Below are 26914 nucleotides of genomic sequence, written 5' to 3'. Positions count from 1 at the left end.
TTATTTGCCAATCTTATTTGACAGACAACCATTACTGTTTTACCATGTTTAGTGGTGGTCTTCTTGTTACAGGTTGAGTCACAAATCGCACCTCTCCATAACAAAGGCTCAGCCTTTGTTATGCAGTCTATTCTTAGTCTCAAGCCTCACCTTACCATATTAATAATAAGTATGCGGCCCTTGCCCCACCACCTTCTCCAACCATTATATAAACGCAGTGGTAACTCCTGCAATCTCTCATTTACTTGATACAGCTGTCGTGGCTGTGACGGTACCACCTGAAGACGGAAGCTTGTGTTGCCTCCGAAACGTCGTGATTTTTATTTTTATTTTATTTTACTTTTTAATGTTTTTACCTACGTGACTTTACCGAAGAAAAAAAAACCTAAGAATATGAATCATTGCAGTCACGAAAGCTTCAAATCTAGATGTAAGGATGTTATTTACCAGGTAAAACATTAACTGCGTTATGGTGTTGCCTTCATATGCGCATCTCCAGTTTCTTCAGCCTCCCACTCCCAGCCCCGCCCACTCCCCCCCCCTCCCCCCGGCATTTTGTTCTTGCTCGCTCCTTGATCCCTCCAGTGAGCAGCACTACTCTCCCCCTACCCCACACCCCCCTCTCTATCTCTCCTGCCTGGCTCCTCCTCACTCTCTTATCCTATATAGCCTCTTGTTACAGTAGCCCTTTTGACCACTTCAGCAATTGTTTCTTGCTGTGGTTGTTCCACCTGATAATGGATGCTTGTGTTGTGCCCAAAACGTCATGATTTTAATTATTTTATTTTATACCTACGTGACTTTACCAAAAGAACCAAAGAGCAAAGATGACAAAATAAAAAAATTGCAAACATCTCATGTTGGTCATTCGTTGCTGTGTGTGCCAGACTGTCCCAAATGAATTTGAGATCTCAGTAATAAGTGAGATTTTCACTTATATTTTCCGTCAGGAATATTACTGGGCCGTCACTTCAGTGATGCTGTATTATAAAATATAGGAGTGACGGTGCAGTGACATCACCAGAACTCTTATGACTGTGAATTCTTTTTTTTATCATTACGGACACTTCAACTTGTTGGGCAGTACAGAACACAGGAATATGAGAGGAATCTACATGCGCAGAAATTTTTGTTTTTTCTTTGTAATTTAGTTTAGCTCACCGGATGGTAGTGGCCATTGTTATCCAGGCAACCGCACTGCTCTGTGGGGACACACTTGTCCCCAGAGAGGACAAAGCCGTCGTCACAGACACAGCCCTCCGCACATTGCTGGTTGCAGCCACCCGGGGGATTTGCGTTGCTGCAGGTGGCCGGGCACGGTGGGGCACAGCTCTCATAGTGGCTGCCAGGTTCACACGGGAATGCTGTGGGTGCCACACACAACAATAATCTTTAATAATCTTCGAATTCAAATGGTGCTTAAATACTTCAAACACTTAAAACACATTGAGCCACATATTACCTTAAACATTCAAAATGCCGTTTTACATATAGGCTTTCGTGACCAATATAATCCATAACAGGTTTTTTTTGGGTTAGATCGCGTAAATATTCAAATGTAGCTGGATATTGGCAGCTGACTCTGGGCAGCACGAGGTGACTGAGCACCAGCTTGTCATCGAAATTAGTCTGCCAGTAAGAGCAATGTTGTTATTTGTAATCCAGATCGAGAAATTGGCAGATCATTTTAGACATTTAGCAAATTTCAACAACACCATCACACAAAAGGCCACTTTGTTTAAAATGTCAGGGAATCTGTAGCATCCAATGTAAAGCAGATGGTGAGTATTCATGGATAATACACCAGCACTATTAACAATGCATCTGTCATGCAATGGAGAACCCTAGTTAGGTTTGAATTTCACTTATTATATCAAAATTGCGTGGTGCATCTAGGCATCTATAGATTAGCAGATTTACGATCACATGTCCATCAAATCACAATCAAATTTAATGGCTGGGCAATCAGTGTGGCGGTGACATCACAGCAGGTGCGGCACTCACGGCAGAAGGTGTTGTTTCTCCACGTGACTATGACCCCAGCTTGGGCGCACTGGTCGGCGTAGGCCTGCAGAGCTTGGCACAACGAGCCGTGGTCCCCGTCCGTGGCACACAGGTCGAACACGCAGTTGTCGAAGAAGACTTGTGGAGGCAGCACCGCGTGGCACTCTTTGAAAGCTCCTGATTCAAGCGAGAAACACGATGTCAGTGTTAGTGGCATCGGCACATCACTCCTCTTGATGCAGCAACGGTGAAATGGTTTGTGCACTGTGCCCCCGTTAATAGCAACACAACTTTGAACGCTAATTATCTGTAGAAACAATGTCATCATGGATAGCGAAAGAGTTTTGAAAAAGAATACGTGTGAAGTATTGGAAAATGACGGCAGGAAACTCCTTGACGGGAACACACTTCTTTTATTAAATCTTGACTTGTAACAATACAACGCGTGGCCTCTCTTCTTCACAATGCACTTCTCTTGACTCTGGACTCTGTGCTGCCGGCTCTCTGTGCCTCGTGTAGACTCCGCGCCTCGGCTACACTCCTCTCTCGCCTCGTGTAGACTCTGCGCCTCTGCTACACTCTCCACTCGCCTCGTGTAGACTTTGCCTCTCTCTCTCTGGCTACACCGTATGCATACTCGGCTCGTGCAGACCTTCCTCTCTCGCTGGCTACACCGTATGCATACTCGGCTCGTGCAGACCGTTCTCTCTCGCTGGCTACACACTACACATTACTCAGCTCGTGTAGACCGTTCTATCTCGCTGGCTACACACTATACCTTACTCTCTTCTACTCTCCATTACTCTCCTCTCCGGGCTCTATCTCTGCACCTTCGTCTTCATTCTTAGATGGTTCCACTTCTGCCCCTGCTCCTCTGTGCATCACCTTATATACCCCTTCTTCCCGGGAGACGGAGCGGATGCGGACCTCAACGTCGGCACCGCTCCTCCGTTACCCAATCCCCACGCGCTATCCCCACGATCCGGTTCCGCTCAGCGCGTGTTTCCACTCCCCGACCAATCACACCGCGCTGCTACCCGATCACTCCCTCTGGGCGCGTCACCGGCACACAGCCAATCAGCAGCACTACCCCCACCCGCGCACTGACGCCTGCTCCTCCCCGTCAGCGCGCGTCACCACACACACACCCGTACATACGCGCTGGCACACGACATATACACCCAGCGCGTATCACCACTACATCACCCCCTCCCACATAGCTCGCAGCCGGCCCGGCTGCTAACAACAACCAACCGCGACGATAAAACGACAACCAACAAAAAAAACCCCGTAACCCCCCGAGTGTGCCCCGTAACATAACACAACAACAACAACAACAAGAATAACTATGTACAGATTGACAATGAACCCGAAAAGTCAACAATAACACGATACGAGCAAATTCGAAACGAACGCGCCCCACGTCCCTGCGACTACACGCAGTGACGAGGCGCTCCAACTGCCCCGACTCCTCACGAGGCAGGTCATGCAAAGTAGCACGACCTGGCGCGAGTCCGTCTGGCTGGTCCATCGTATGGGGCGGGACACTGACGACCGTCCGGCGGTTCCGGCTGCTCCAGACGGCGCGGAACGGGCCTGAAAGGGCCGGCCCCGCCGCGGAGATCCGGCCGCCGGTGATCGGCAGCTGTCAGTTCCGAGACACCTGGGAGCAGATCAGGCGACAATACGTGTGGATCAGGCAGAGACATTTCCCCCTCTGGGTCGCCGGTCACGTCACACGCCCGGCCATCACGACACAAGGGGAGGCCATATGGAGGCGAGAACGGTTTCAGTCGGGAGGGGTGAACGTACCACCGGCGCTTTCCCCACTTTATCTGAACGCACTGGGGCCGTGCAACGCGCACGACCTCCACGGGTCCCCTCCACGGTCTCAACAATTTAGGCGACGTAGCCAAGGGTGCCTGAGGGCAATGCAGCCAGGCCCTGTCACCTGGTTTCCATTCGTGCATGGACACCTTCCGTGCCCGCAACCGTTCATTAGCAATTTGGCGAGCCCGCGAATTAAGCCGCGCGGCCTCCCTCGCCTCTGTCAGCTTGTGAATATTAAACTTAATATGTTCTGCCAAATTAGAATTAGTTCGTGGAGCGGACAGGCCAAGTTGCGTTTCTATTGGCGGGTCAGCTTCCCGACCGTACATCAAATAGAATGGGGAAAACCCCGTAGCTGCATGGGGGGCCATTCTATACGCGGCAAGGACTCCCGGGACCTGCAGGTCCCAATCTACATGTGCCTCGCACACCTGCTGGCACAGCATGGAAGTCAAGGTTTTGTGGAGTCTCTCCACCATCCCGTCAGTCTGCGGGTGGTACGGGGAGGTACGCACCTTCTTGGTACCCAACAGATCGCACACCTCTTGCAACAATTTACTCGAAAAATTTTTACCTTGGTCGGTCAGCAGGCGTTCGGGAGCCCCCTTGTCCAGGACATAGCCCTGGACGAAGGCATCCGTCACAGCCGCTGCCGACTGGTTAGCGAGAGGCCACGCCATAGGCCATCGGGTAAAGTATTCGACCCCCACTAACAAATATTTATTCCCTCTCGGCGTGACTGGGAAGGGCCCCAAAATATCGAGTGCAACGAGCTCGTTGGTACGCGAGACCTGAATAGATTGCAGCGGTGGATTAGCTGCCACGGCCGGTGGTTTACGCCTGGCGCACTCAACGCACCCCTTCAGAATATGCACCACATCACTTCCCATTCCCGGCCAGTAATAGTCACGCTGAAGCAGGGCAAGCGTCTTGTTAACTCCCAAGTGCAAGAGGCGTTCGTGTGCCGCCAAGACAACCCTCCCCCTCACAGCGGAAGGCACCACGAGTGCGTTCCGCCGGGACAAACTGTCCCATTTCAATAACACGCCCCGCTCAAGTACATAGGAGCCGGTACGCTCCTGGTCCCCCTCGGGACCCCCAACCTTGCGGCGCAATGCTAGCAGCGAGCTGTCCGCCATCTGGAGGCGGCCCCATTCGCTGAGCGACAGCGAGAGCAGCGAGTCCCGACCCTGAGAGGCAGTGGAATCATCCCCGATCGGTGCGCCCGCTGTCGCAGCCAGTGCCCCCATCTCCCCCGCAAGCGTCGGTTTACAGCGCGCCGATCCCGACAAACACGCGCATTCATCACAAGGCAACAACCGCGACAAGCAATCGGCATTCGTGTGTCGCAACCCCTTACGGTACGTAGTCGTAAACTGATAGTCCTGGAGGACTTCCAACCAACGCGACAACTGGCCCGAGGGCTGGGCGACCCTCAATGAATACTGTAGCGCCGCGTGGTCCGTTCGGACTGTAAAGTGACGACCATAAAGATATGGCCTAAACTGCTGCACAAAAAAAACAATGGCAAGCAGCTCGCGATGGGTGACACAGTAGCGCTGCTCCGCCGGAGACAACACCCTACTACCGTAGGCGACAACTCTTTCGACACCCCCAACGACTTGGGATAGCACCCCCCCAATGCCCGTGTTGCTAGCATCCGTGTCCAGCAAAAAGGGACTGGCAAAATCGGGATAACACAAGGGTGGGGCACCCACCAAGGCGTCCCGGAGGGAGCGAAACGCGGCCTCCTCCTCCGGTCCCCATTTGAACTTCACTCCCTTCGCCGTTAGAGCGTGCAAGGGTTTTGCAATAGTGGCGAAGTGCTCAACGAACCGCCGATAATAAGAAGCAAACCCGATGAAACTACGCACGTCGGAAACGGACGTAGGTGTCGGCCACGAACCAACACAATCCGTCTTCGCGGGATCGGTGGAGATCCCCGAAGAATCGACAATGTGACCCAAGTATCTAACGGACCTACGAAGGAGGTGACATTTGGCCGGTTTAAATTTCAACTTAGCCGATCGCATTCGCAAGAACACCCCTCTCAATCGCCGGAGGTGTTCCTCAAACGTTTTACTGAAAACAATGACATCGTCCATATAAATCAAGCATGTATCCCACTGCAAGCCCGACAAAACCAGCTCCATAAGTCGCTGAAACGTCGCTGGAGAGGAGTGAAGTCCCATGGGTAACCGGTTAAACTGGAACAGCCCCCCTGGAGTCCGAAATGCTGTCTTAGGTTTCGACTCTTCGTCGAGCGGCAACTGCCAAAACCCCGATAACAAATCAAGAGTCGAAAAATATCGCGCACCAGACAATGCATCGAGGGACTCATCCATCCTGGGGAGCGGATACGCGTCAGCCACAGAGATCTTATTGAGGCGACGGAAATCAACGCAGAATCGCAGGGACCCGTCCTGCTTCTTAACCAGCACAATAGGCGCTCCCCACGGGCTAGAGGAGGGCGAAATAATATCGGCTTCTAGCATATCGTTAACAGCCGACTGAACATGTTCCTTCTCCACGGGACTCAGTCGGAAGGGATTTAGCCTGACCGGCGCCGCATCGCCCGTTTCAATGTGATGGTGCAACAAATCCGTGCACCCAATGTCATACTTATGTTTACTGAATACATCAGAGAATTCAATGAGCAACTCGCGCAGCGCACCCAACTGCGCCGCCGACAAATCGTCCGAGGCGGCGCATAACGAATGGACCCACTCAAGGTCTTCCCTTGGCTCAACGTTCCGCGCGGGGCTCGAGCCCACCTGCGCAACCAACCCATCATCCCCAGGGACCTGCGCCGCGTGAGCCAGCACGGTGCCCTGCGGAATGACAGCTGGTCGCGACCCCGCGTTCAAAACCATCACAAACGGATCCCTGTCAGCCCGCACCAAAGTGTGAGCCACCGATAAATCAAGACCCCCGACAGCCTTGTTAGAAGGACCCAAAAGCATACTCTGTCCCGAAGCCTCCCTCACCCATGGTTTCCGCAACCGGAGGGGAATCAACATCTGTGAACCCGGAGGCACTTGCACTGTCTGCGTCGCCACCGCTTGTATCGTAGCGCACGCCGTCCGAATGTCAGTAGGGCCCGTCAAAAATGAAATCCGGCGACCCGATGGCAGTTCAATGCATCGTTGATCGATAAGAATTTTAATGGGCATTTTAGCCAAAAAGTCAGTGCCCAAAAGACACGGAACTGCCAAAGAAGACGAAACGAAAACGGGTCCCGACAATTTGATATCTCCAATGCAAATGGACGCCCTAACCTGACCGATAATGCCCAACGATCCCCCATTAGCGGCGTAAAATGGCACATCCACTGGAAGCAGCGGACGACATTGGACCGGAAGAATATTATAAATGAGGTCCGATATAATAGTTGCCGATGCCCCCGTGTCCACTAACACCCTAATCTCAACCCCATCAATAGATCCCGTAACAACGGACGAACCCGCCGAAGCAGCCACAATTCTATGCCCCAATTCCGCCCATTCAATGTCTCCCTGGTCCCGGCCGAACCCCCCTCGCCGAACCGAATCCCCGAACCTTAACCGGCCCTCCTCCGCCGCAACGCGGCGTCCCATGTGTGCCGAATAAACAGGCCGAGCGTGTGAGGTGCCGCGACTTGCCGGGGATTGTAGAGATGACTTGGGCTCTCGGTCGTCGTCCAGCCGAGCTCCCATGGCGCGCTGCCGCGGAGCGCGGCACCCGGACGCCACGTGGCCCCGGAGGCCGCAGTTATAGCACGTGACGAGGGTCGGAGTAGATCTTGGTTGCTCCGACTTTCGGCCCGATCGCAGAGGCGACCGGGCCCCCGGCCTCCAGTCCCCTGGTCGTCCCGTGGCGAACGCCTCCTCTCGTGGGCTGACGACTTGGGGTTCGGCGACCACCAAACCCGGGGCTGCGACGACGGCAGCGTTGCAACCAACGCCTTGCTTCCGTTGTAGGGCCTCGTACGCTTGAATACTCGTGGCGACTCTCAAAGAAGAAATATCAATCTCGTCAGCTGTGTTGATAGGGACCCCCAGGTCCTGCGCCAACTTGAGCAGCTGCTCCAAAACCATCGCGTCTTGGCCCTCCTCGTCCATCCGAGGGAACGCAGCATCAGCAAGAGCCAGCAACGCCGTGCGATAGGCCAGCGCGGTCTCCGTGGCCGCTTTCCGTCTTGCGTAGAACTGATGGCGGCATGTAGAGGGAGGCCCGTAGACCCTGGCCAACAAACCCAGCGCATCCTTCAGCGTGGAGCGGTCCGACTTCCGTGCAGCCCTGAAGGCCGCGAGCGCATCGTCGTCCAGCATGGCGGGCAATGCCCGCAGCGCCGTAGCATCGGACCACGCTGACATCTCTTGATGCGCCAAAAACCTTCGCTGAAATTGGCCCCAGTCTCCGCCTTCCGCCTTGAAGGCTGACAACGTGGGCAGGCGCTGCTGAAAAATGAAGTCATCCGCCTCGTGGTTCCTCTCCGCCTGTCCGTCGGTGTCTAAGATGGCGGCTCCAGCAGCAGACGTAAGATGGCGGACCCCCTCGCGCGCTGATGACGTCGATGCGCGCGCTTGGGAACCCACCATCACGTGGCGCTCGCCGTTCCCGCCAAAAGTAGGCCCAGGCGCAATGGCGGGAATCCCCCATTCGTTTTGGCGGGAATCTGCGGGGCGACCTTGTAAAATGTCCCCCACCGTCCCCGCTCCTCCCGACGAGCTGATCTCCGCCAAGATGGACGCGGCGGCGAGCAGCAGCTCCGCCAGTCGGGAGTGCGCCTCACGAAGCCCGGCGTCTGTCCCCGGTCGCTCGGCCGGCGCCGTCGACGGACCCTGCAGCGTGGGCAAGTCCTCTTCCTCACCCCCCGCCACCAGCGGCTCCGAGTCGTCCAGGTCTTCCTCGCGGTCAATCCCGTGGGTCCTACGGGTCTTCCTCGTCTCCATACTTGGAAGCCCGTTTCACTTCTGACGCCAGATGAAGTATTGGAAAATGACGGCAGGAAACTCCTTGACGGGAACACACTTCTTTTATTAAATCTTGACTTGTAACAATACAACGCGTGGCCTCTCTTCTTCACAATGCACTTCTCTTGACTCTGGACTCTGTGCTGCCGGCTCTCTGTGCCTCGTGTAGACTCCGCGCCTCGGCTACACTCCTCTCTCGCCTCGTGTAGACTCTGCGCCTCTGCTACACTCTCCACTCGCCTCGTGTAGACTTTGCCTCTCTCTCTCTGGCTACACCGTATGCATACTCGGCTCGTGCAGACCTTCCTCTCTCGCTGGCTACACCGTATGCATACTCGGCTCGTGCAGACCGTTCTCTCTCGCTGGCTACACACTACACATTACTCAGCTCGTGTAGACCGTTCTATCTCGCTGGCTACACACTATACCTTACTCTCTTCTACTCTCCATTACTCTCCTCTCCGGGCTCTATCTCTGCACCTTCGTCTTCATTCTTAGATGGTTCCACTTCTGCCCCTGCTCCTCTGTGCATCACCTTATATACCCCTTCTTCCCGGGAGACGGAGCGGATGCGGACCTCAACGTCGGCACCGCTCCTCCGTTACCCAATCCCCACGCGCTATCCCCACGATCCGGTTCCGCTCAGCGCGTGTTTCCACTCCCCGACCAATCACACCGCGCTGCTACCCGATCACTCCCTCTGGGCGCGTCACCGGCACACAGCCAATCAGCAGCACTACCCCCACCCGCGCACTGACGCCTGCTCCTCCCCGTCAGCGCGCGTCACCACACACACACCCGTACATACGCGCTGGCACACGACATATACACCCAGCGCGTATCACCACTACACGTGTAATAAAAATGTCTTAGCCTCTATATTTTTTAAAGTGATAATAATAATAAAAACATTATGCCAACCAGAATTGAAAGCCCATCACACAGGTTAACTTGTTGTGGGTATAGCTCCATGGAGTGGAAATGCCACAATGTCTGCAATATAATGAAGTCCATTATCATGCACAGTTACGAGTTAACAGCTGAACTTAATGGAGAGCAATACCCACCCTCAGGGTCAGTGATTATTCCACAGAACGTATCCGATTCATACAGGTTCTTGTCATTCTCATCACATGGAGGTATTTCCCCGGTATCATCTTGGCAACTGGCAACAAACAGACGCGCAGGTTACCATCACCGAGTTTGACAGAGAAAACATCACTGGTAACATAATCACAGTCGTCATTAATCATCATCATCATGAAGATAACTCAATGTAGCCCAAACAGCTGACACAAATACAACATCAGTGGCACAACAGTCAGATATAATGTCAGCATGGGGCTCATGTTTGCCACTTCTTATCTATCTCGAATGGCTGTCAATACCAATGTCTTCCATGTGTATTATCCAGAGGCTTTTGCAATGGCACTGTTGTAATTAGCAGAAGTGCATGGAAATAATTGAGAAGAACGGATTCTCACTCATCATCAGAACTGTTGAACACTCTCCAGCTGTTTCCCAGCTCGCTTGATGAGGCCGCTGCTGACCCATCCGGCTTCAGATTGTCATCTGAACCATCTCCATTAAAGTTCCCTGTAAAACAACACAAATCGTTCCATTATTGTATTTGCAATCTAGATGGTTAACATGCAAAACATCTCTTTTTAATGGAATGCGTCAACGATTTCATTTTAGTTGGAATGTATGGCTGATAATGCTCTATGGTTGAAAATGAAGCCTGCAGTGTTTTCCAATTAATACGTGCAAAATGGACAGGTAGCTGACATTTGATCTCTTATAGAATTGCTCCCCACAACAGAAGTACATTTTTCCAACTCGACTTCAGTGCTTGTATGCTACCACTGCAGTCACGTTTCTCTCTCTCTTAGTCACCATATGAGGTTTCCTCACTTGGCTAACTCCTCATCTGTGCTGCGAACAGCTGCCTCTCCAGGCTGTTATGTTGTCCTTGCTCAGCTGCGCTGTCGACATCCATGCATTCGTCCATTCGCCACGCTTATAAAAGGCCCTGTTCATACTCTCCTAACTGTAACCCCCGTGTCAACAACAATGACATGTTTTTTATTCTACATTGTCCAGTCAGCTGCTTATTGTGTTATTCTCCCAGGAGATCAACTCACCGCATATTCCGCACAGTTGCCCCGCGTATTCTCCAGGCACGACTATCTCCACATGGTGGTTCCCATCAAACCGAACAACCAGATTGAAATTGGTCTCGAGCACAACGTAGGATCCACTCAGTTGGATGTACACCCCGGACATGAGGAACGGTGGAGTCACGCGCAGCCCATCCACCTGTAAACAAAACACAGAGCATTTTATGTAGAGACCTTGCAGGAGGATCAATAATGCACAGTGCATTATCGTAAACTAAATATATTGATATATTGTTTCTTAGGCATATTTTATCCACTATTTTTTGTAACATCAGCATATTTCCTTCGAGGAATTATGGCATAAACATCGATTGAATATTCACGTATTTTACGTCTTTCTTTAGAAGGTCAATTCCTAACTCCCCAATAAAATTTCCAAATATCAAGTTATACATATATATTCGTTTATTCACACACGAGTGAGAAAAATGAGGCGACACGCCACGGCTGCGTACATCATTTCAACAATACAAGATACAAACAAAAAGGAGGAAAAAGCGAAGGTAGCATCTTTCAAGCATCAGGCGACACCGTGGACATTGTTAAATGCGGAGTAAAACTTGTTTAAAAGGGAAGTCGCTTTAGGACAATACAATGAATAAATCACGATGAGGAACAATATGGTTATTGAGATATCACTCGAAGAGACAGTGTTGTGCCTTGTAGTGATGGCTCCTGGATGGCACGCACCGGCTCTGTGCAAATAACAATTCAAGTGTGAAGTGAAACCCTCACCAGCACCCGGCGTCCTTTGGCCAATGTGAACCTGTGGCCGTAGACATCCACGTGGACCTCCTTGACGTAAGACACGGCCGTGCTGCCGTCCCGGAACTCATTTGTTGTCTCCACGTTGAAGTGGGGCAGGGTGGAGCTCTGGTTGCAAGGGATGGCTGCCGTGTAGCTGCACTCGCCCATGAAGTGGTGCGTCGTCTTGTCGAAAGTGATGTAGTGAGGGTCTCCAGTGATCACGCAGTCGCCAGGCGCTGAATAAAGAGAAAAGGATTATTTTCGAATTAACCGGAAATTATTTTTGAGACATTTTTGCCTTTGGCATGTAAATATTAAGCTTTTAAAAAATATGCACCCGTGAATATCCATGTGTTTTTATAATCAGAGTTAAAGTGTATAATTTCTTAAACGAGTGGGTGGTGCTCATTGCCATTTAACGCTTCGAAGTCAACCTCATATTGTAAAAACACAATACGGTGAATAATTTACAAGACATTTTGTCAATCCATTCATGAATGAAAGTCTCCCCACACCATGTCGATCATACGGAGTTTTTTTTTTATTAAACTTAACTACGCTGGTCACTGGGGGTTGGTGAAGTGTGGGCCCAGGATTGGTTCAAATATGAATTGCCATTGAAGTTAGTCATGGGCAGGAATTTTACTTATGTCACTGGGTCCAAATTGAAATGTGATATTCACTGCACCATGTCATCCCCTTGTAGTGTGTGGGATGTGTTAGCGTAGTGTTTGATGTGTTAATGTAGTGCGATGTATTTAGTTAACATGCTCATGATGCAACTTTCTTACGTTTTGGCGGGGTTGTTGGTGGCACTGTTGGCCCTGTTTCGACGCCAATGAAAAAAGAGAACAGATTAGTACCAAGTGCATCTGACAAAACTAAATTAGATTCTTTAAAGTGTCTCCCTGCACCAATCCTGCTTAATGACAAAAACTATTTCTAAAAGGAAGAATCTCAGAGGTCACTCGCAGGCCTTAGGGCAGAGTGTTCCAGATCTGAGGACCAAGGACCGAACAAGCCCGAGCTCCAAAGAGTTGTTGGTGACAACGTGGCCTCCAGAGAGACATGGTGTGAAACATGAATATGAAGAGCGCAACTACGATGGAACTTTTGAAAAAAGCAGAATTCGCAAACTGCAGTGAGTGGTTCACCTGAGCCATGGCAGCCCAGGATGCCGTCCTCCACACCGCAGGTCTCGTCGTCCTCACAGACCCAGGCCCCACAGTTCACATTGCCAGGATTGACACAGATGCAGCGCTGGCTGCAGTCCTGCGACTCAAACCAGCTCTCCCCGATCTGAGACACACAACACGCACGCGTTACCTCCATTGCACTCTCTAACACAGACCACACTGTCATAAAGTAATCTCTGAACCAGTCCTCAGCTCATTTTCACCAGTTCTCGTGGAGCAGGGTGAAGAAGAGTGGTTAAACAATCTCCATGCTTGACACGGTGATATACACAGCATGGAGATGCCTTCATTATATGAATATATATATTTGAAAATATATATTTTGTATAATTCCGATTAGATCCATATTCCTGAACCCATTGCCTGTTTACAGTAGGTTAAATGGGTTGCTTTAAGATTTCAGGAATTTGCAACAAAAAGATACCTGTACTCATCAATACTTGGGAACGAGAAGAAATTGTCAAACAATAAGTTTGTTATGGTGTATTAAAATTTACAAACAAAAGCTGTAATAAAAGACGTGAAATAAGATTAAATAAAGATGAGAAACTAGATTTGAAGTTTTCGTGACTGCAGGGATCCATACTCTTTGGATCTTTCGGTAAAGTCTCGTAGGTATAAAATAAAATAAATTACATCACGACGTTTCGGGTGCAACACAAGCGTCCGTCATCAGGTGGGACAGCCCTTTTCCCCACTTCAAAATTGTTTCTTGCTGTGGTTGTTCCACCTGATGACGGACGCTTGTGTTGCACCCGAAACGTCGTGATGTAATTTATTTTATTTTATACCAACGAGACTTTACCGAAAGATCCAAAGAGTATGGATCCCTGCAGTCACAAAAACTTCAAATCTAGATTGAACCGCCTCAACGGGGAGGGTTTTCACACATCTGTTAGAGCTTTTAACAGACAACGAGACAAGAAGGCTCAACTAATCGAGTTGCTAACCTTCCTCAAGAGATGCCATGATAACAAGGTAATACCGATCGCAATTACAATCACATCTGCTTGCTGTCACTTATCCTAACGCTAAACGGATCTTGTTTAAAGCCAGCCTATCACTAATCTCAGGGAGAATAAGATTGCTCCGATTTGACAAAACTCTCTTACAATCATACTTAATATTAACAGAAAATTTCCACTTCAGATTAGGACCATTTAGATAACATGACAGTCTCCTCTGCTACTTCAATGTCAACCAAATGTAAAGTTAACTTGATCGCTAAATTCAACCTCCTGTCAAAAAAGAAGCCAGATCCACACGTTAAAAAGTTAGATGTTAACAAGATTGTCATCAATCAGAGGAACACCCCAATTTCCAACAGCCTAAAATCGGGTCTAGCGAAAAGGTAGAATTTAGCAGTCACTCTTAACATCCCAGTGGATGATATAATCCCCTAGGTCGAATTAGCCCTCAAAGGCTTGGGACACATCCCGACAGACGTTGCTAGATCTGAAATTGCCACCATCCTTAAACATACTAAGAAAACCATTAGTAACATCAGCAAAGACGAGCACTCTGAACTCGCAAAACTTAAATAGACAGAGGACATGGTCACCCTCTCGGCCGACAAGGGCAATGCTACTGTCATCATGGATAAAAACCACATACAACAACAAAATCCAATACCTTCTTAATGATGGCAGTTATACCAAAATCAACAAAGATCCTCCTAACAGCCTGACTACAAAAACAACAATATCATTACCAGTTACATTTCTCTATTCGAGCCAGCCAAACAGCTCTCCCTAAAACCTTCTGCTACTATACCACCCAGATTCTATGGTATTCCTAAGATCCATAAAGTAGGCACTCCACTTCGGCCCATCATTTCCACTATCAAGTCACCTACCTACAAACTGGCCCGTTTTCTGTCTGATAACTTGCTTCCATTCACTGGCAAGACGACCTCAGCAGTACATAACTCAGCTCACTTGGTCTCTCTAATCAAGGGAATTTCACTGTCCCCTGATGATTTTCTCGTCAGCTTTGATGTTGTCTCTATGTTCACCAAGGTTCCTGTACCTGCCACCATAACAATAATTGAAAATTTTTCTCCAACATGGACTGAACCCTGATGTTCCTACTCTGGTTAGGCACTGCCTTACCAACACTTACTTCACCTGGAATGGTACTTTCTACGAACAAAATGAAGGTACCCTTATGGGTCCCCCCTTATCACCAGTGATAGTGAATGTTTTCATGGAGAAATTTGAAACAGATACCATCCAGACATCCACCCTACGTCCTTCCTTGTGGAAGAGATATGTAGATGACAATTTCGTCATATGGCCATATGGCCGGCCAGCATTGAACCAATTTCTCAACCACATTAATTCCATACACCCATACATAAAATTCACCATGGAAGTGGAGAAGGATGGTAAGCTACCATTCCTGGATGTTTTGTTTGAGAAGAGACCTGATGGCTATTTGGGACATTCTGTCTACAGGAAAGCCACCCACACAGATTCCTATCTGAAACCTGATTCCCACCACCGTCTGGCATATCATCAAAACACTACACCATAGGGCCCACTGCATTTCTGACAAACACCACATAGCCAGTGAACTGGAACACGTACACCAGGCTCTCAAGATGAATGGGTACTCGGACCGCATTATCCGCAAAGCTGTTTCTCCAACCATGGAGAAACAACCGCCTGAGACGCTGATCAAAACCATCACGTTACCATACATAGAAGGCGTTACCAAAAATATTTCCCAATCTTAAACAAACATAAGATCCAAGTCCGATTTAGTACAATACACAAAATCCGTGATATAATCCCATCTGTGAAGGATGTCATTCCTGACATGCAATATCCTGGAGTCTACAAACTAAGTTGCACTTGTGGTGGGTGTTACATTGGGGAAACGAAACGACATATCTTGGACCGTGTTCACGAGCACAATTCAGATCTGAAACACGGCAGTACTAATACCTCCGCCGTGGCTGACCATTGCTATAACGCTGTGCGCTCTCATGATATTGTTTTTATCCGAGACCAAGGTACTCTGCAAACCGTCGGGCTACGATCAAAGGTTGGTTTATGAAGCCATCCAGATATATAAACATAGACATAACTTCAACCGAGAAGATGGATACAAATTGAGCAATCATTGTAAGGATGTTATTTACCAGGTAAAACATTAACTGCGTTATGGTGTTGCCTTCATATCCGCATCTCCAGTTTCTTCAGCCTCCCACTCCCAGCCCCGCTCACTTCCTCCTCCCCCCGGCATTTTGTTCTTGCTAGCTCCTTATTCCCTCTAGTGAGCAGCACTACTCTCCCCCTACCCCACACCCCCCTCTCTATCTCTCCTGCCTGGCTCCTCCTCACTCTCTTATCCTATATAGCCTCTTGTTACAGCAGCCCTTTTGCCCACTTCAACAATTGTTTCTTGCTGTGGTTGTTCCACCTAATAACGGACGCTTGTGTTGTGCCCAAACGTCGTGATTTTATTTATTTTATTTTATACCTACGTGACTTTACCAATACAACCAAAGAGTAAAGATGACAAAATAAAAAATGCAAACATCTCATATTGGTTATTCGTTGCTGTGTGTGCCAGACTGTCCCAAATGAATTTGAGATCTCAGTAATAAGTGAGATTTTCACTAATATTTTCCGTCAGGAATATTACTGGGCCGTCACTTCAGTGATGCTGTATTATAAAATATAGGAGTGACGGTGCAGTGACATCACCAGAACTCTTATGACTGTGAATTCTTTTTTCATCATTAAGGACACTTCAACTTATTGGGCAGTACAGAACACAGGAATATGAGAGGAATCTACATGCGCAGAAATTTTTGTTTTTTCTTTGTAATTTTGTTTAGCTCACCGGATGGTAGTGGCCATTGTTATCCAGGCAACCGCACTGCTCTGTGGGAACGCACTTGTCCCCAGAGAGGACAAAGCCGTCGTCACAGACACAGCCCTCCGCACAGTGCTGGTTGCAGCCACCCGGGGGATTTGCGTTGCTGCAGGTGGCCGGGCACGGTGGGGCACAGCTCTCATAGTGGCTGCCAGGTTCACACGGGAATGCTGTGGGTGCCACACACAACAATAATCTTTAATAATCTTTGAATTCAAATGGTGGTTAAACTTAAAACACATTGAGCCACATATTACCTCAAACATTCAAAATGCCGTTTTACATATAGGCTTTCGTGACCAATATAATCCATAACAGGTTTTTTTTTGGGTTAGATCGCATATTCAAATGTAGCTGGATATTGGCAGCTGACTCTGGGCAGCACGAGGTGACTGAGCACCAGCTTGTCATAGGAATTAGTCTGCCAGTAAGAGCAATGTTGTTATTTGTAATCCAGATCGAGAAATTGGCAGATCATTTTAGACATTAAGCAAATTTCAACAACACCATCACACAAAAGGCCACTTTGTTTAAAATGTCAGGGAATCTGTAGCATCCAATGTAAAAGAGATGGTGAGTATTCATGGATAATACACCCGCACTATTAACAATGCATCTGTCATGCAATGGTGAACCCTAGTTAGGTTTGAATTTCACTTATTATATCAAAATTGCGTGGTGTATCTAGGCATCTATAGATTAGCAGATTTACGATCACATGTCCATCAAATCACAATCAAATTTAATGGCTGGGCAATCAGTGTGGCGGTGACATCACAGCAGGTGCTGCACTCACGGCAGAAGCTGTTGTTCCTCCACGTGACTATGACCCCAGCTTGGGCGCACTGGTCGGCGTAGGCCTGCAGGGCCTGGCACAACGAGCCGTGGTCCCCGTCCGTGGCACACAGGTCGAACACGCAGTTGTCGAAGAAGACTTGTGGAGGCAGCACCGCGTGGCACTCTTTGAAAGCTCCTGATTCAAGCAAGAAACACGATGTCAGTTTTAGCGGCATCGGCACATCACTCCTCTTGATGCAGCAACGGTGAAATTGTTTGTGCACTGTGCTCCCATTAATAGCAACACAACTTTGAACGCTAATTATCTGTAGAAACAATGTCATCATGGATAGCGAAAGAGTTTTGAAAAAGAATACGTGTAATAAAAATGTCTTAGCCTCTATATTTTTTAAAGTGATAATAATAATAAAAACATTATGCCAACTAGAATTGAATGCCCATCACACAGGTTAACTTGTTGTGGGTATAGCTCCATGGAGTGGAAATTCCACAATGTCTGCAATATAATGAAGTCCATTATCATGCACAGTTACGAGTTAACAGATAAACTTAATGGAGAGCAATACCCACCCTCAGGGTCAGTGATTATTCCACAGAACGTATCCGATTCATACAGGTTCTTGTCATTCTCATCACATGGAGGTATTTCCCCGGTATCATCTTGGCAACTGTCAACAAACAGACGCGCAGGTTACCATCACCGAGTTTGACAGAGAAAACATCACTGGTAACATAATCACAGTCGTCATTAATCATCATCATCATGAAGATAACTCACTGTAGCCCAAACAGCTGACACAAATACAACATCAGTGGCAAAACAGTCAGATCTAATGTCAGCATGGGGCTCATGTTTGCCACTTCTTATCAATCTCGAGCTCGAATGGCTGTCAATACCAATGTCTTCCATGTGTATTATCCAGAGGCTTTTGCAATGGCACTGTTGTAATAAGCAGAAGTGCATGGAAATAATTGAGAAGAACGGATTCTCACTCATCATCAGAACTGTTGAACACTCTCCAGCTGTTTCCCAGCTCGCTTGATGAGGCCGCTGCTGACCCATCCGGCTTCAGATTGTCATCTGAACCATCTCCATTAAAGTTCCCTGTAAAACAACACAAATCGTTCCATTATTGTATTTTCAATCTAGATGGTTTACATGCAAAACATCTCTTTTTAATGGAATGCCTCAACGATTTCATTTTAGTTGAAATGTATGGCTGATAATGCTCTATGGTTGAAAATGAAGCCTGCAGTGTTTTCCAATTAATACGTGCAAAATGGACAGGTAGCTGACATTTTTTCTCTATTAGAATTGCTCCCCACAACAGAAGTACATTTTTCCAACTCGACTTCAGTGCTTGTATGCTACCACTGCAATCACGTTTCTCTCTCTCTTAGTCACCATATGAGGTTTCCTCACTTGGCTAACTCCTCATCTGTGCTGCGAACAGCTGCCTCTCCAGGCTGTTATGTTGTCCTTGCTCAGCTGCGCTGTCGACATCCATGCATTCGTCCATTCGCCACGCTTATAAAAGGCCCTGTTCATACTCTCCTAACTGTAACCCCCGTGTCAACAACAATGACATGTTTTTTATTCTACATTGTCCAGTCAGCTGCTTATTGTGTTATTCTCCCAGGAGATCAACTCACCGCAGATTCCGCACAGTTGCCCCGCGTATTCTCCAGGCACGACTATCTCCACATGGTGGTTCCCATCAAACCGAACAACCAGATTGAAATTGGTCTCGAGCACAACGTAGGATCCACTCAGTTGGATGTACACCCCGGACATGAGGAACGGTGGAGTCACGCGCAGCCCATCCACCTGTAAACAAAACACAGAGCATTTTATGTAGAGACCTCGCCGGAGGACCAATAATGCACAGTGCATTATCGTAAACTAAATATATTGTTTATTAGGCATATTTTATCCACTATTTTTTTTTACATCAGCATATTTCCTTCGAGGAATTATGGCATAAACATATATATATTCGTTTATTCACAAACGAGTGAGAAAAATGAGGCGACACGCCACGGCTGCGTACAGCATTTCAACAATACAAGATACAAACATAAAGGGGGAAAAAGCGAAGGTAGCATCTTTCAAGCATCAGGCGACACCGTGGACATTGTTAAATGCGGAGTAAAACTTGTTTAAAAGGGAAGTCGCTTCAGGACAATACAATGAATAAATCACGATGAGGAACAATATGGTTATTGAGATATCACTCGAAGAGACAGTGTTGTGCCTTGTAGTGATGGCTCTTGGATGGCACGCACCGGCTCTGTGCAAATAACAATTCAAGTGTGAAGTGAAACCCTCACCAGCACCCGGCGTCCTTTGGCCAAGGTGAACCTGTGGCCATAGACATCCACGTGGACCTCCTTGACGTAAGACACGGCCGTGCTGCCGCCCCGGAACTCATTTGTTGTCTCCACGTTGAAGTGGGGCAGGGTGGAGCTCTGGTTGCAAGGGATGGCTGCCGTGTAGCTGCACTCGCCCATGAAGTGGTGCGTCGTCTTGTCGAAAGTGATGTAGTGAGGGTCTCCAGTGATCACGCAGTCGCCAGGCGCTGAATAAAGAGAAAAGGATTATTTTCGAATTAACCGGAAATTATTTTTGAGACATTTTTGCCTTTGGCATGTAAATATTAAGCTTTGAAAAAATATGCACCCGTGAATATCCATGTGTTTTTATAATCAGAGTTAAAGTGTATAATTTCTTAAACGAGTGGGTGGTGCTCATTGCCATTTAACACTTCGAAGTCAACCTCATATTGTAAAAACACAATACGGTGAATAATTTACAAGACATTTTGTCAATCCATTCATGAATGAAAGTCTCCCTACACCATGTCGATCATACGCAGTTTTTTTCTAATTAAACTTAACTACGCTGGTCACTGGGGGTTGGTGAAGTGTGGGTCCAGGATTGGTTCAAATATGAATTGCCATTGAAGTTAGTCATGGGCAGGAATTTTACTTATGTCACTGGGTCCAAATTGAAATGTGATATTCACTGCACCATGTCATCCCCTTGTAGTGTGTGGGATGTGTTAGCGTAGTGTTTGATGTGTTAATGTAGTGCGATGTATTTAGTTAACATGCTCATGATGCAACTTTCTTACGTTTTGGCGGGGTTGTTGGTGGCACTGTTGGCCCTGTTTCGACGCCAATGAAAAAAGAGAACAGATTAGTACCAAGTGCATCTGACAAAACTAAATTAGATTCTTTAAAGTGTCTCCCTGCACCAATCCTGCTTAATGACAAAAACTATTTCTAAAAGGAAGAATCTCAGAGGTCACACGGAGGCCTTAGGGCAGAGTGTTCCAGATCTGAGGACCAAGGACCAAACAAGCCCGAGCTCCAAAGAGTTGTTGATGACAACGTGGCCTCCAGAGAGACATGGTGTGAAACATGAATATGAAGAGCGCAACTACGATGGAACTTTTGAAAAAAGCAGAATTCGCAAACTGCAGTGAGTGGTTCACCTGAGCCATGGCAGCCCAGGATGCCGTCCTCCACACCGCAGGTCTCGTCGTCCTCACAGACCCAGGCCCCACAGTTCACATTGCCAGGATTGACACAGATGCAGCGCTGGCTGCAGTCCTGCGACTCAAACCAGCTCTCCCCGATCTGAGACACACAACACGCACGCGTTACCTCCATTGCACTCTCTAACGCAGACCACACTGTCATAAAGTAATCTCTGAACCAGTCCTCAGCTCATTTTCACCAGTTCTCGTGGAGCAGGGCGATGAAGAGTGGTTAAACAATCTCCATGCTTGACACGGTGATATACACAGCATGGAGATGCCTTCATTATATTAATATATATTTTAAAACATATATTTTGTATAATTCCGATTAGATCCATATTCCTGAACCCAGTGCCTGTTTACAGTAGGTTAAATGGGTTGCTTTAAGATTTCAGGAATTTGCACAAAAAGATACCTGTACTCATCAATGCTTGGGAACGAGAAGAAATGGTCAAACAAAACGTTTATTATGGTGTATTAAAATTTACAAATAAAATTTGTAATAAAAAGACTTGAAATACGATTAAATAAAGATGACAAATAAAGAATGCAAACATCTCATATTGCTTATTCCCAAATTAATTTGAGATCGCAGTAATAAGTGAGATTTTCACTTACATTTTCAGTCAGGAATATTACTGGGCCGTCACTTCAGTGATGCTGTATTATAAAATATGGGAGTGACGGTGCAGTGACATCACCAGAACTCTTATGACTGTGACTTTTAACTTGTTGGGCAGTATAGAACACAGGAATATAATATAAATCTACATGTGCAGAACTGTAAACTTTTTCTTTGTAATTTTTCTTAGCTTACCGGATGGTAGTGGCCATTGTTATCCAGGCAACCGCACTGCTCTGTGGGGACACACTTGTCCCCAGAGAGGACAAAGCCGTCGTCACAGACACAGCCCTCCGCACATTGCTGGTTGCAGCCACCCGGGGGATTTGCGTTGCTGCAGGTGGCCGGGCACGGTGGGGCACAGCTCTCATAGTGGCTGCCAGGTTCACACGGGAATGCTGTGGGTGCCACACACAACAATAATCTTTAATAATCTTTGATTTCCAATGGTGCTGAAATACTTCAGAAACTCAAAACACCTTCAATCACATGTTATCTCAAACATTTGGAGGGGACCGGATATTGGCAGCTGTCTCTGTGCAGCACAAAGTGACTGAGCACCAGCCCGTCATGGGAATTAGTCTTCCAGTAAGGGGCAATGTTGTTATGTGTCATCCAGATTGAGTAATTGGCAGCTAATTTTACAAAGTTGCCAAGTTTGGACCACGACATCAGCACACAACGGCCTACTCTGCTTAATGTCAGGGAATCTGTAGCGTTCAATGTAAAGTGAACCAAGTATGGTTAATACACCCTCACTATTAACAATGCGTCTGATGCTATGGACAGCCCGAGTTAGGATTGCATTTCACTTATTATATTCAAACTGCATCGTTTATTTAGGCCACCATAGATTAGCATACTTACAATGACACGTCCATCAAATCACATCAGAATCAAATTTCATGGCTGGGTAATCAGCGTGGCGGTGACATCACAGCGGGCGGTGCACTCACGGCAGAAGGTGTTGTTCCTCCAGGTGACGATGACCCCAGCTTGGGCGCACTGGTCGGCGTAGGCCTGCAAGGCCTGGCACAGTGAGCCGTGGTCCCCATCCGTGGCACACAGGTCGAACACGCAGTTGTCGAAGAGGCCTTGTGGAGGCAGAACCGCGTGGCACTCCTTGAAAGCTCCTGCTCGCAGCGAGAAATACGATATCAGTGTTAGCGGTATTGGCACATCACTCCTCTTTAACACAAGTGGCTTTTAAGAATAACGAACTATTACCATATTCCATTACGGTAATTTGATGAAGCAGCGGTGCAATGGTTTGTGCACTGTGCAATACTTACCCTCAGGGTCAGTGATTATGCCACAGAACGCATCCGATTCATACAGGTTCTTGTCATTCTCATCACATGGAGGTATTTCCCCGGTATCATCTTGGCAACTGTCAACAAACGACACGTAGGTTAACGTCAACGAGTTTCAAACAGAAAACATCACCAGAAACAATCACATTACCATCATCATCATGAAGATAACTCACTGTAGCCCGAACAGCTGACACAAATACAGCATCAGTGGTACAGCAGTCAGATCTAATGTGAGCTTGGGACTCATGTTTCACATTTCTTGTCTATTTGGAGCTCCAATGGCTTTTAATACCAATGCCGTCCACGTGTATTACCCAGAGACTTTTGCAACGGCACTGTTGTAATGAGCGGACACGCATGGAGATAATTCAGAAGAACGGATCCTCACTCATCATCAGAACTGTTGAACACTCTCCAGCTGTTTCCCAGCTCGCTTGATGAGGCCGCTGCTGACCCATCCGGCTTCAGATTGTCATCTGAGCCATCTCCATTAAAGTTCCCTGTAAAACAACACAAATCGTTCCATTAGTAGTTGCAATTCAGATGTTTTAAGTGAAAAACGGCACTTGTTCGATGAAATGCCTATTTAACTTTTCCATTTTTGTTAGAATTCGTGGCTAATAATGCTCAATGGTCCTCACTGCTGCTCCTCTTTGGCTGAATTCTTTGCATATTCTGTCAACTGCAATCACATTGATATTTTATGAATTCTACAGTTTAAAGTCAGTTGCTTATTGTGTCACTTCTCTCAGCAGATCAACTCACCGCAGATGCCGCACAGTTCCCCCGTGTATTCTCCAGGCACGAATATCTCTACATGGTGGTTCCCATCAAACCGAACAACCAGATTGAAATCGGTCTCGAGCACAACGTAGGATCCACTCAGTTGGATGTACACCCCCGAAATGAAGAACGGAGGAGTCAAACGCAGCCCATCCACCTGCACAACAGAGGTGACACAATTGACACAGTCGATATGATATTCTACCGCAATTACATTTAAATGCGTGACGTGAGGACATAGGACACGGCGTCACCGCATCATCTGCAAGCGTCACGTTCATTGTGTGTGTGGCGTCACAGCCTTGGGTTTTACAGCTCAGCAACAAACTGGCACCTGCTGAGCGGGACCGGCTAGCTTGGAGGGTCTCGGTCCTGCAATGTAAAAACAAGAGGCACTGTGCAAGCGCAGGCCTCACCAGCACCCGGCGCCCTTGGCCCAAGGTGATTCTGTGGCCGTAGACCTCCACGTGGACCTCCTTGACGTAAGACACGGCCGTGCTGCCGCCACGGTGCTCGTTGGTCGTCTCCACGTTGAAGTGGGGCAGGGTGGAGCTCTGGTTGCACGGGATGGACGCGGTGTAGGTGCACGTGCCCATGAAGTCGTGGGCGACCCCGTCAAATGTCAAGTAATGAGGGTCTCCGCAAATGCTGCAGTGTCCTGGTTCTGAAAGTTACGAACATCATTGCATAATACAAGTGATGGTGGTAAATGTTACCAGCACGTACATATATGCTGGTAATTGGCAGCAGGCTTTGCTGGCTTTCCATCAACTTTAACATCGCACTTTTCCCAGAAGTATATAAACATGTAATTTATTAAAATATGACACCTATTTTGATTCAGCACCTTTAAAACCTTTACATAAGACTTCCATGAGAAAAAAGTTTAAAAAATATGAAAGTTTTCCATTTTTCCGTCGAATTATGTGGGTCAAAAGTTTCAGATTAAAATTGGACTTTTTTATCACTGGATATATCAAACAGATATTTTTACAATTAAATACTGCTATTACTCATAATACTTAGTTCATGACATCTGTTATGATACTACTGTAGTATGATGGCCGGGATGGTATGACCGTGCACATCACGTCTCAGTCATGTCTCTCGGGTGACATGGCACTGTGCAACATCAATAAAGCCACAATAGTATTTATGTGCGTATGTTGAACTTCTTTCACACTGTACGTCGCTAATTTTGTTAATCGGAGCCGCGGAAGTGTAAGGTTGCATGGATAAATATTAAAAAAAAACATAACTTGCCCTTTATCAATGCACTGCTGGATGAAGGCCTCCCCTAGGCCATGTTAGTGAAATGAACTTGAATGAACTTGAACTAGTAATGTGGGTTTAACCATATTTCACCACGCTGGTCAGTGCCGATTGGTGAAGGGTGGGGAGGGGGGTTGTGGGGGCAGGACCAGTTCAAGCATCACTCGCCACTGATATTAGCCGTGGACAGGAATCAAACCGAGGTGACCCCTGTTCATAGTGCAATGCGCTGGTCACTGTCCCACCACAATACTGTAATATACAGCAGTGATGAAACGTTGTAGAAATATAAATATAGCGACTTGACACTGGAAACCAGTACAGCACAAAGCCTCAAACCGATGAGGTGTTAAGGTCATCCCTGACGAACCGCGCACTCCACTGCAAATTCTCACTTGGAGGTGGTGGCGTAGGTGGTGGCGTTGGTGCCGGCGTTGTTGGAGCTTCGGTTCATGAAATAAAGACAATGGGACGTTACTCGTCAACCGATGCACCCGACATTCATTCATGAGAGCACTCTTTAATTATTTAGACGCCTTTAGATATTTATTTAACTCACTGTCTGTTGTATCCTCAAATCTTGTAACTCAATTTTTACATACTTACCAATGTGCTATCGACTGCAAACTTGGTATACTTATGTCATACTGATGACAATACTATATTCTATCATTAAAAAATAAATATTTTTAAACAATCTTTTTTATGTTATGTTCCGGCTTGGGTCTAATTGTCCACGCTCAACTCACGTTGGCTGTAAATCACCGCGGCCCCTTACTTTGTGGCAAGCTTCGGGGCCACTTCCTGGAGTCGTGGAGTTCTGCCATCACTAGTTCGGTACATTTAATTAAAGCGTGTTTAAAAAAAAATATTTTTAAATATTACTTATTATCTACTGTGTTATGTACAGTGTTTAATCAATATTAATTCTGCTATGATGAAACATAATAATAGTCCACTATTAACGCGCTCAAATTTCACGACCGTGCATTAAAGGTTCGAGTGCGACTCGGGAAGCTCGGAGCCTCGCTCGGAGTTCCCCAGAAAGCTCAAGAAGCTCGCCAAAAATGTGTGTCTACAGGTTCTTCTTGAAGGTGGAAGGAGACTGGATGCTGCTGCGTATGTGAAGGGGGGTAGAGTTACAGATGGAGGGAACTGCTGCAGAGTGAGCAGTGACGCTGGGTCTTACAGGAGGCCATGCAACGAGTACGGTGATAGAGGGACGCCACCTTTTGCTTGAACCGTGCAGATACGGGGAGCGAGCGCGGTGATTTTTAGCAAAGTAGAGAAATCTGTGCCACCACTCCCCATGCCGAGGGCAGGGCACGGTAGATCGTTTCGTAGTATTTGTAATTTGTTGATGCTCTTGGCGGATGCCCAAGTGAGTAGAGGGCATTGCAGCAATTGTGATGGGAACCTATGATACAGCAGGCGAGGGTGTTATCTGTGCCAATTGAGGGCATGGGACGGATGTGCCAAAGAGCTGTGAGATGGCAATTGCATGCTTTGGTTATGTCGTGCACACTATGCAGTTGTAGAAAACTGCCGAGGCCACTTTAAAAGCAAGGCCATTTTGAGAGCACATCATAAGAGCCTTTTGTCAATCGTGAGCCTGCAGTGCCATGGTAGAACTAATGCCACTGTGTGAGCAAACACATCTCCAATACAGGACATACGCATGCTCATTCACAGGGAATTTGCCAGTTTATAATCGTATGAGTAGCCTCTAAAAAATTTACAATTTAACTTTACACACAACCACTCAGGATATGGCTGTAATT

At 47.5% G+C, this 26914-nt stretch overlaps 1 protein-coding gene across 1 annotated transcript; it reads right to left on the bottom strand.

The window, feature by feature from the left end:
- Positions 1-1152: 1152 nt before the first annotated feature.
- LOC144948817 (zonadhesin-like) lies at positions 1153-24457 on the bottom strand. Its single transcript, XM_078878469.1, has 21 exons — positions 24278-24457; positions 23844-24018; positions 23467-23578; positions 23055-23152; positions 22719-22895; positions 21958-22160; positions 21093-21237; positions 20730-20762; positions 19927-20174; positions 19249-19423; positions 18589-18700; positions 18166-18263; positions 17594-17770; positions 16765-16967; positions 12871-13015; positions 11705-11952; positions 10934-11108; positions 10274-10385; positions 9857-9954; positions 2005-2181; positions 1153-1364 (listed from the first exon to the last, which is right to left on the bottom strand). The coding sequence occupies exons 1-21, from the start codon at positions 24455-24457 to the stop codon at positions 1153-1155; spliced, it is 3303 nt and encodes a 1100-aa protein (XP_078734595.1).
- Between the last annotated feature and the right edge of the window lie 2457 nt (positions 24458-26914).

The sequence above is a fragment of the Lampetra fluviatilis genome, chromosome 51 (assembly GCF_964198595.1).
Source record: "Lampetra fluviatilis chromosome 51, kcLamFluv1.1, whole genome shotgun sequence".
In the NCBI taxonomy this organism is placed as follows: Eukaryota; Metazoa; Chordata; class Hyperoartia; order Petromyzontiformes; family Petromyzontidae; genus Lampetra; species Lampetra fluviatilis.
This window is presented reverse-complemented; position numbering and strand designations above follow the sequence as displayed.

Bases quoted from the DNA above. Each gene is read 5' to 3' on its own strand.
- LOC144948817 (XM_078878469.1), bottom strand. From the start codon at position 24,457: ATGGGCACGTGCACCTACACCGCGTCCATCCCGTGCAACCAGAGCTCC. The intron at 22,896-23,054 runs GTAAGTATTGCA...CGCTGCGAGCAG, and splicing joins CATAATCACTGACCCTGAGG to GAGCTTTCAAGGAGTGCCAC. The intron at 16,968-17,593 runs GTGAGTGCAGCA...TGGCACCCACAG, and splicing joins GAGGAACAACAGCTTCTGCC to CATTCCCGTGTGAACCTGGC.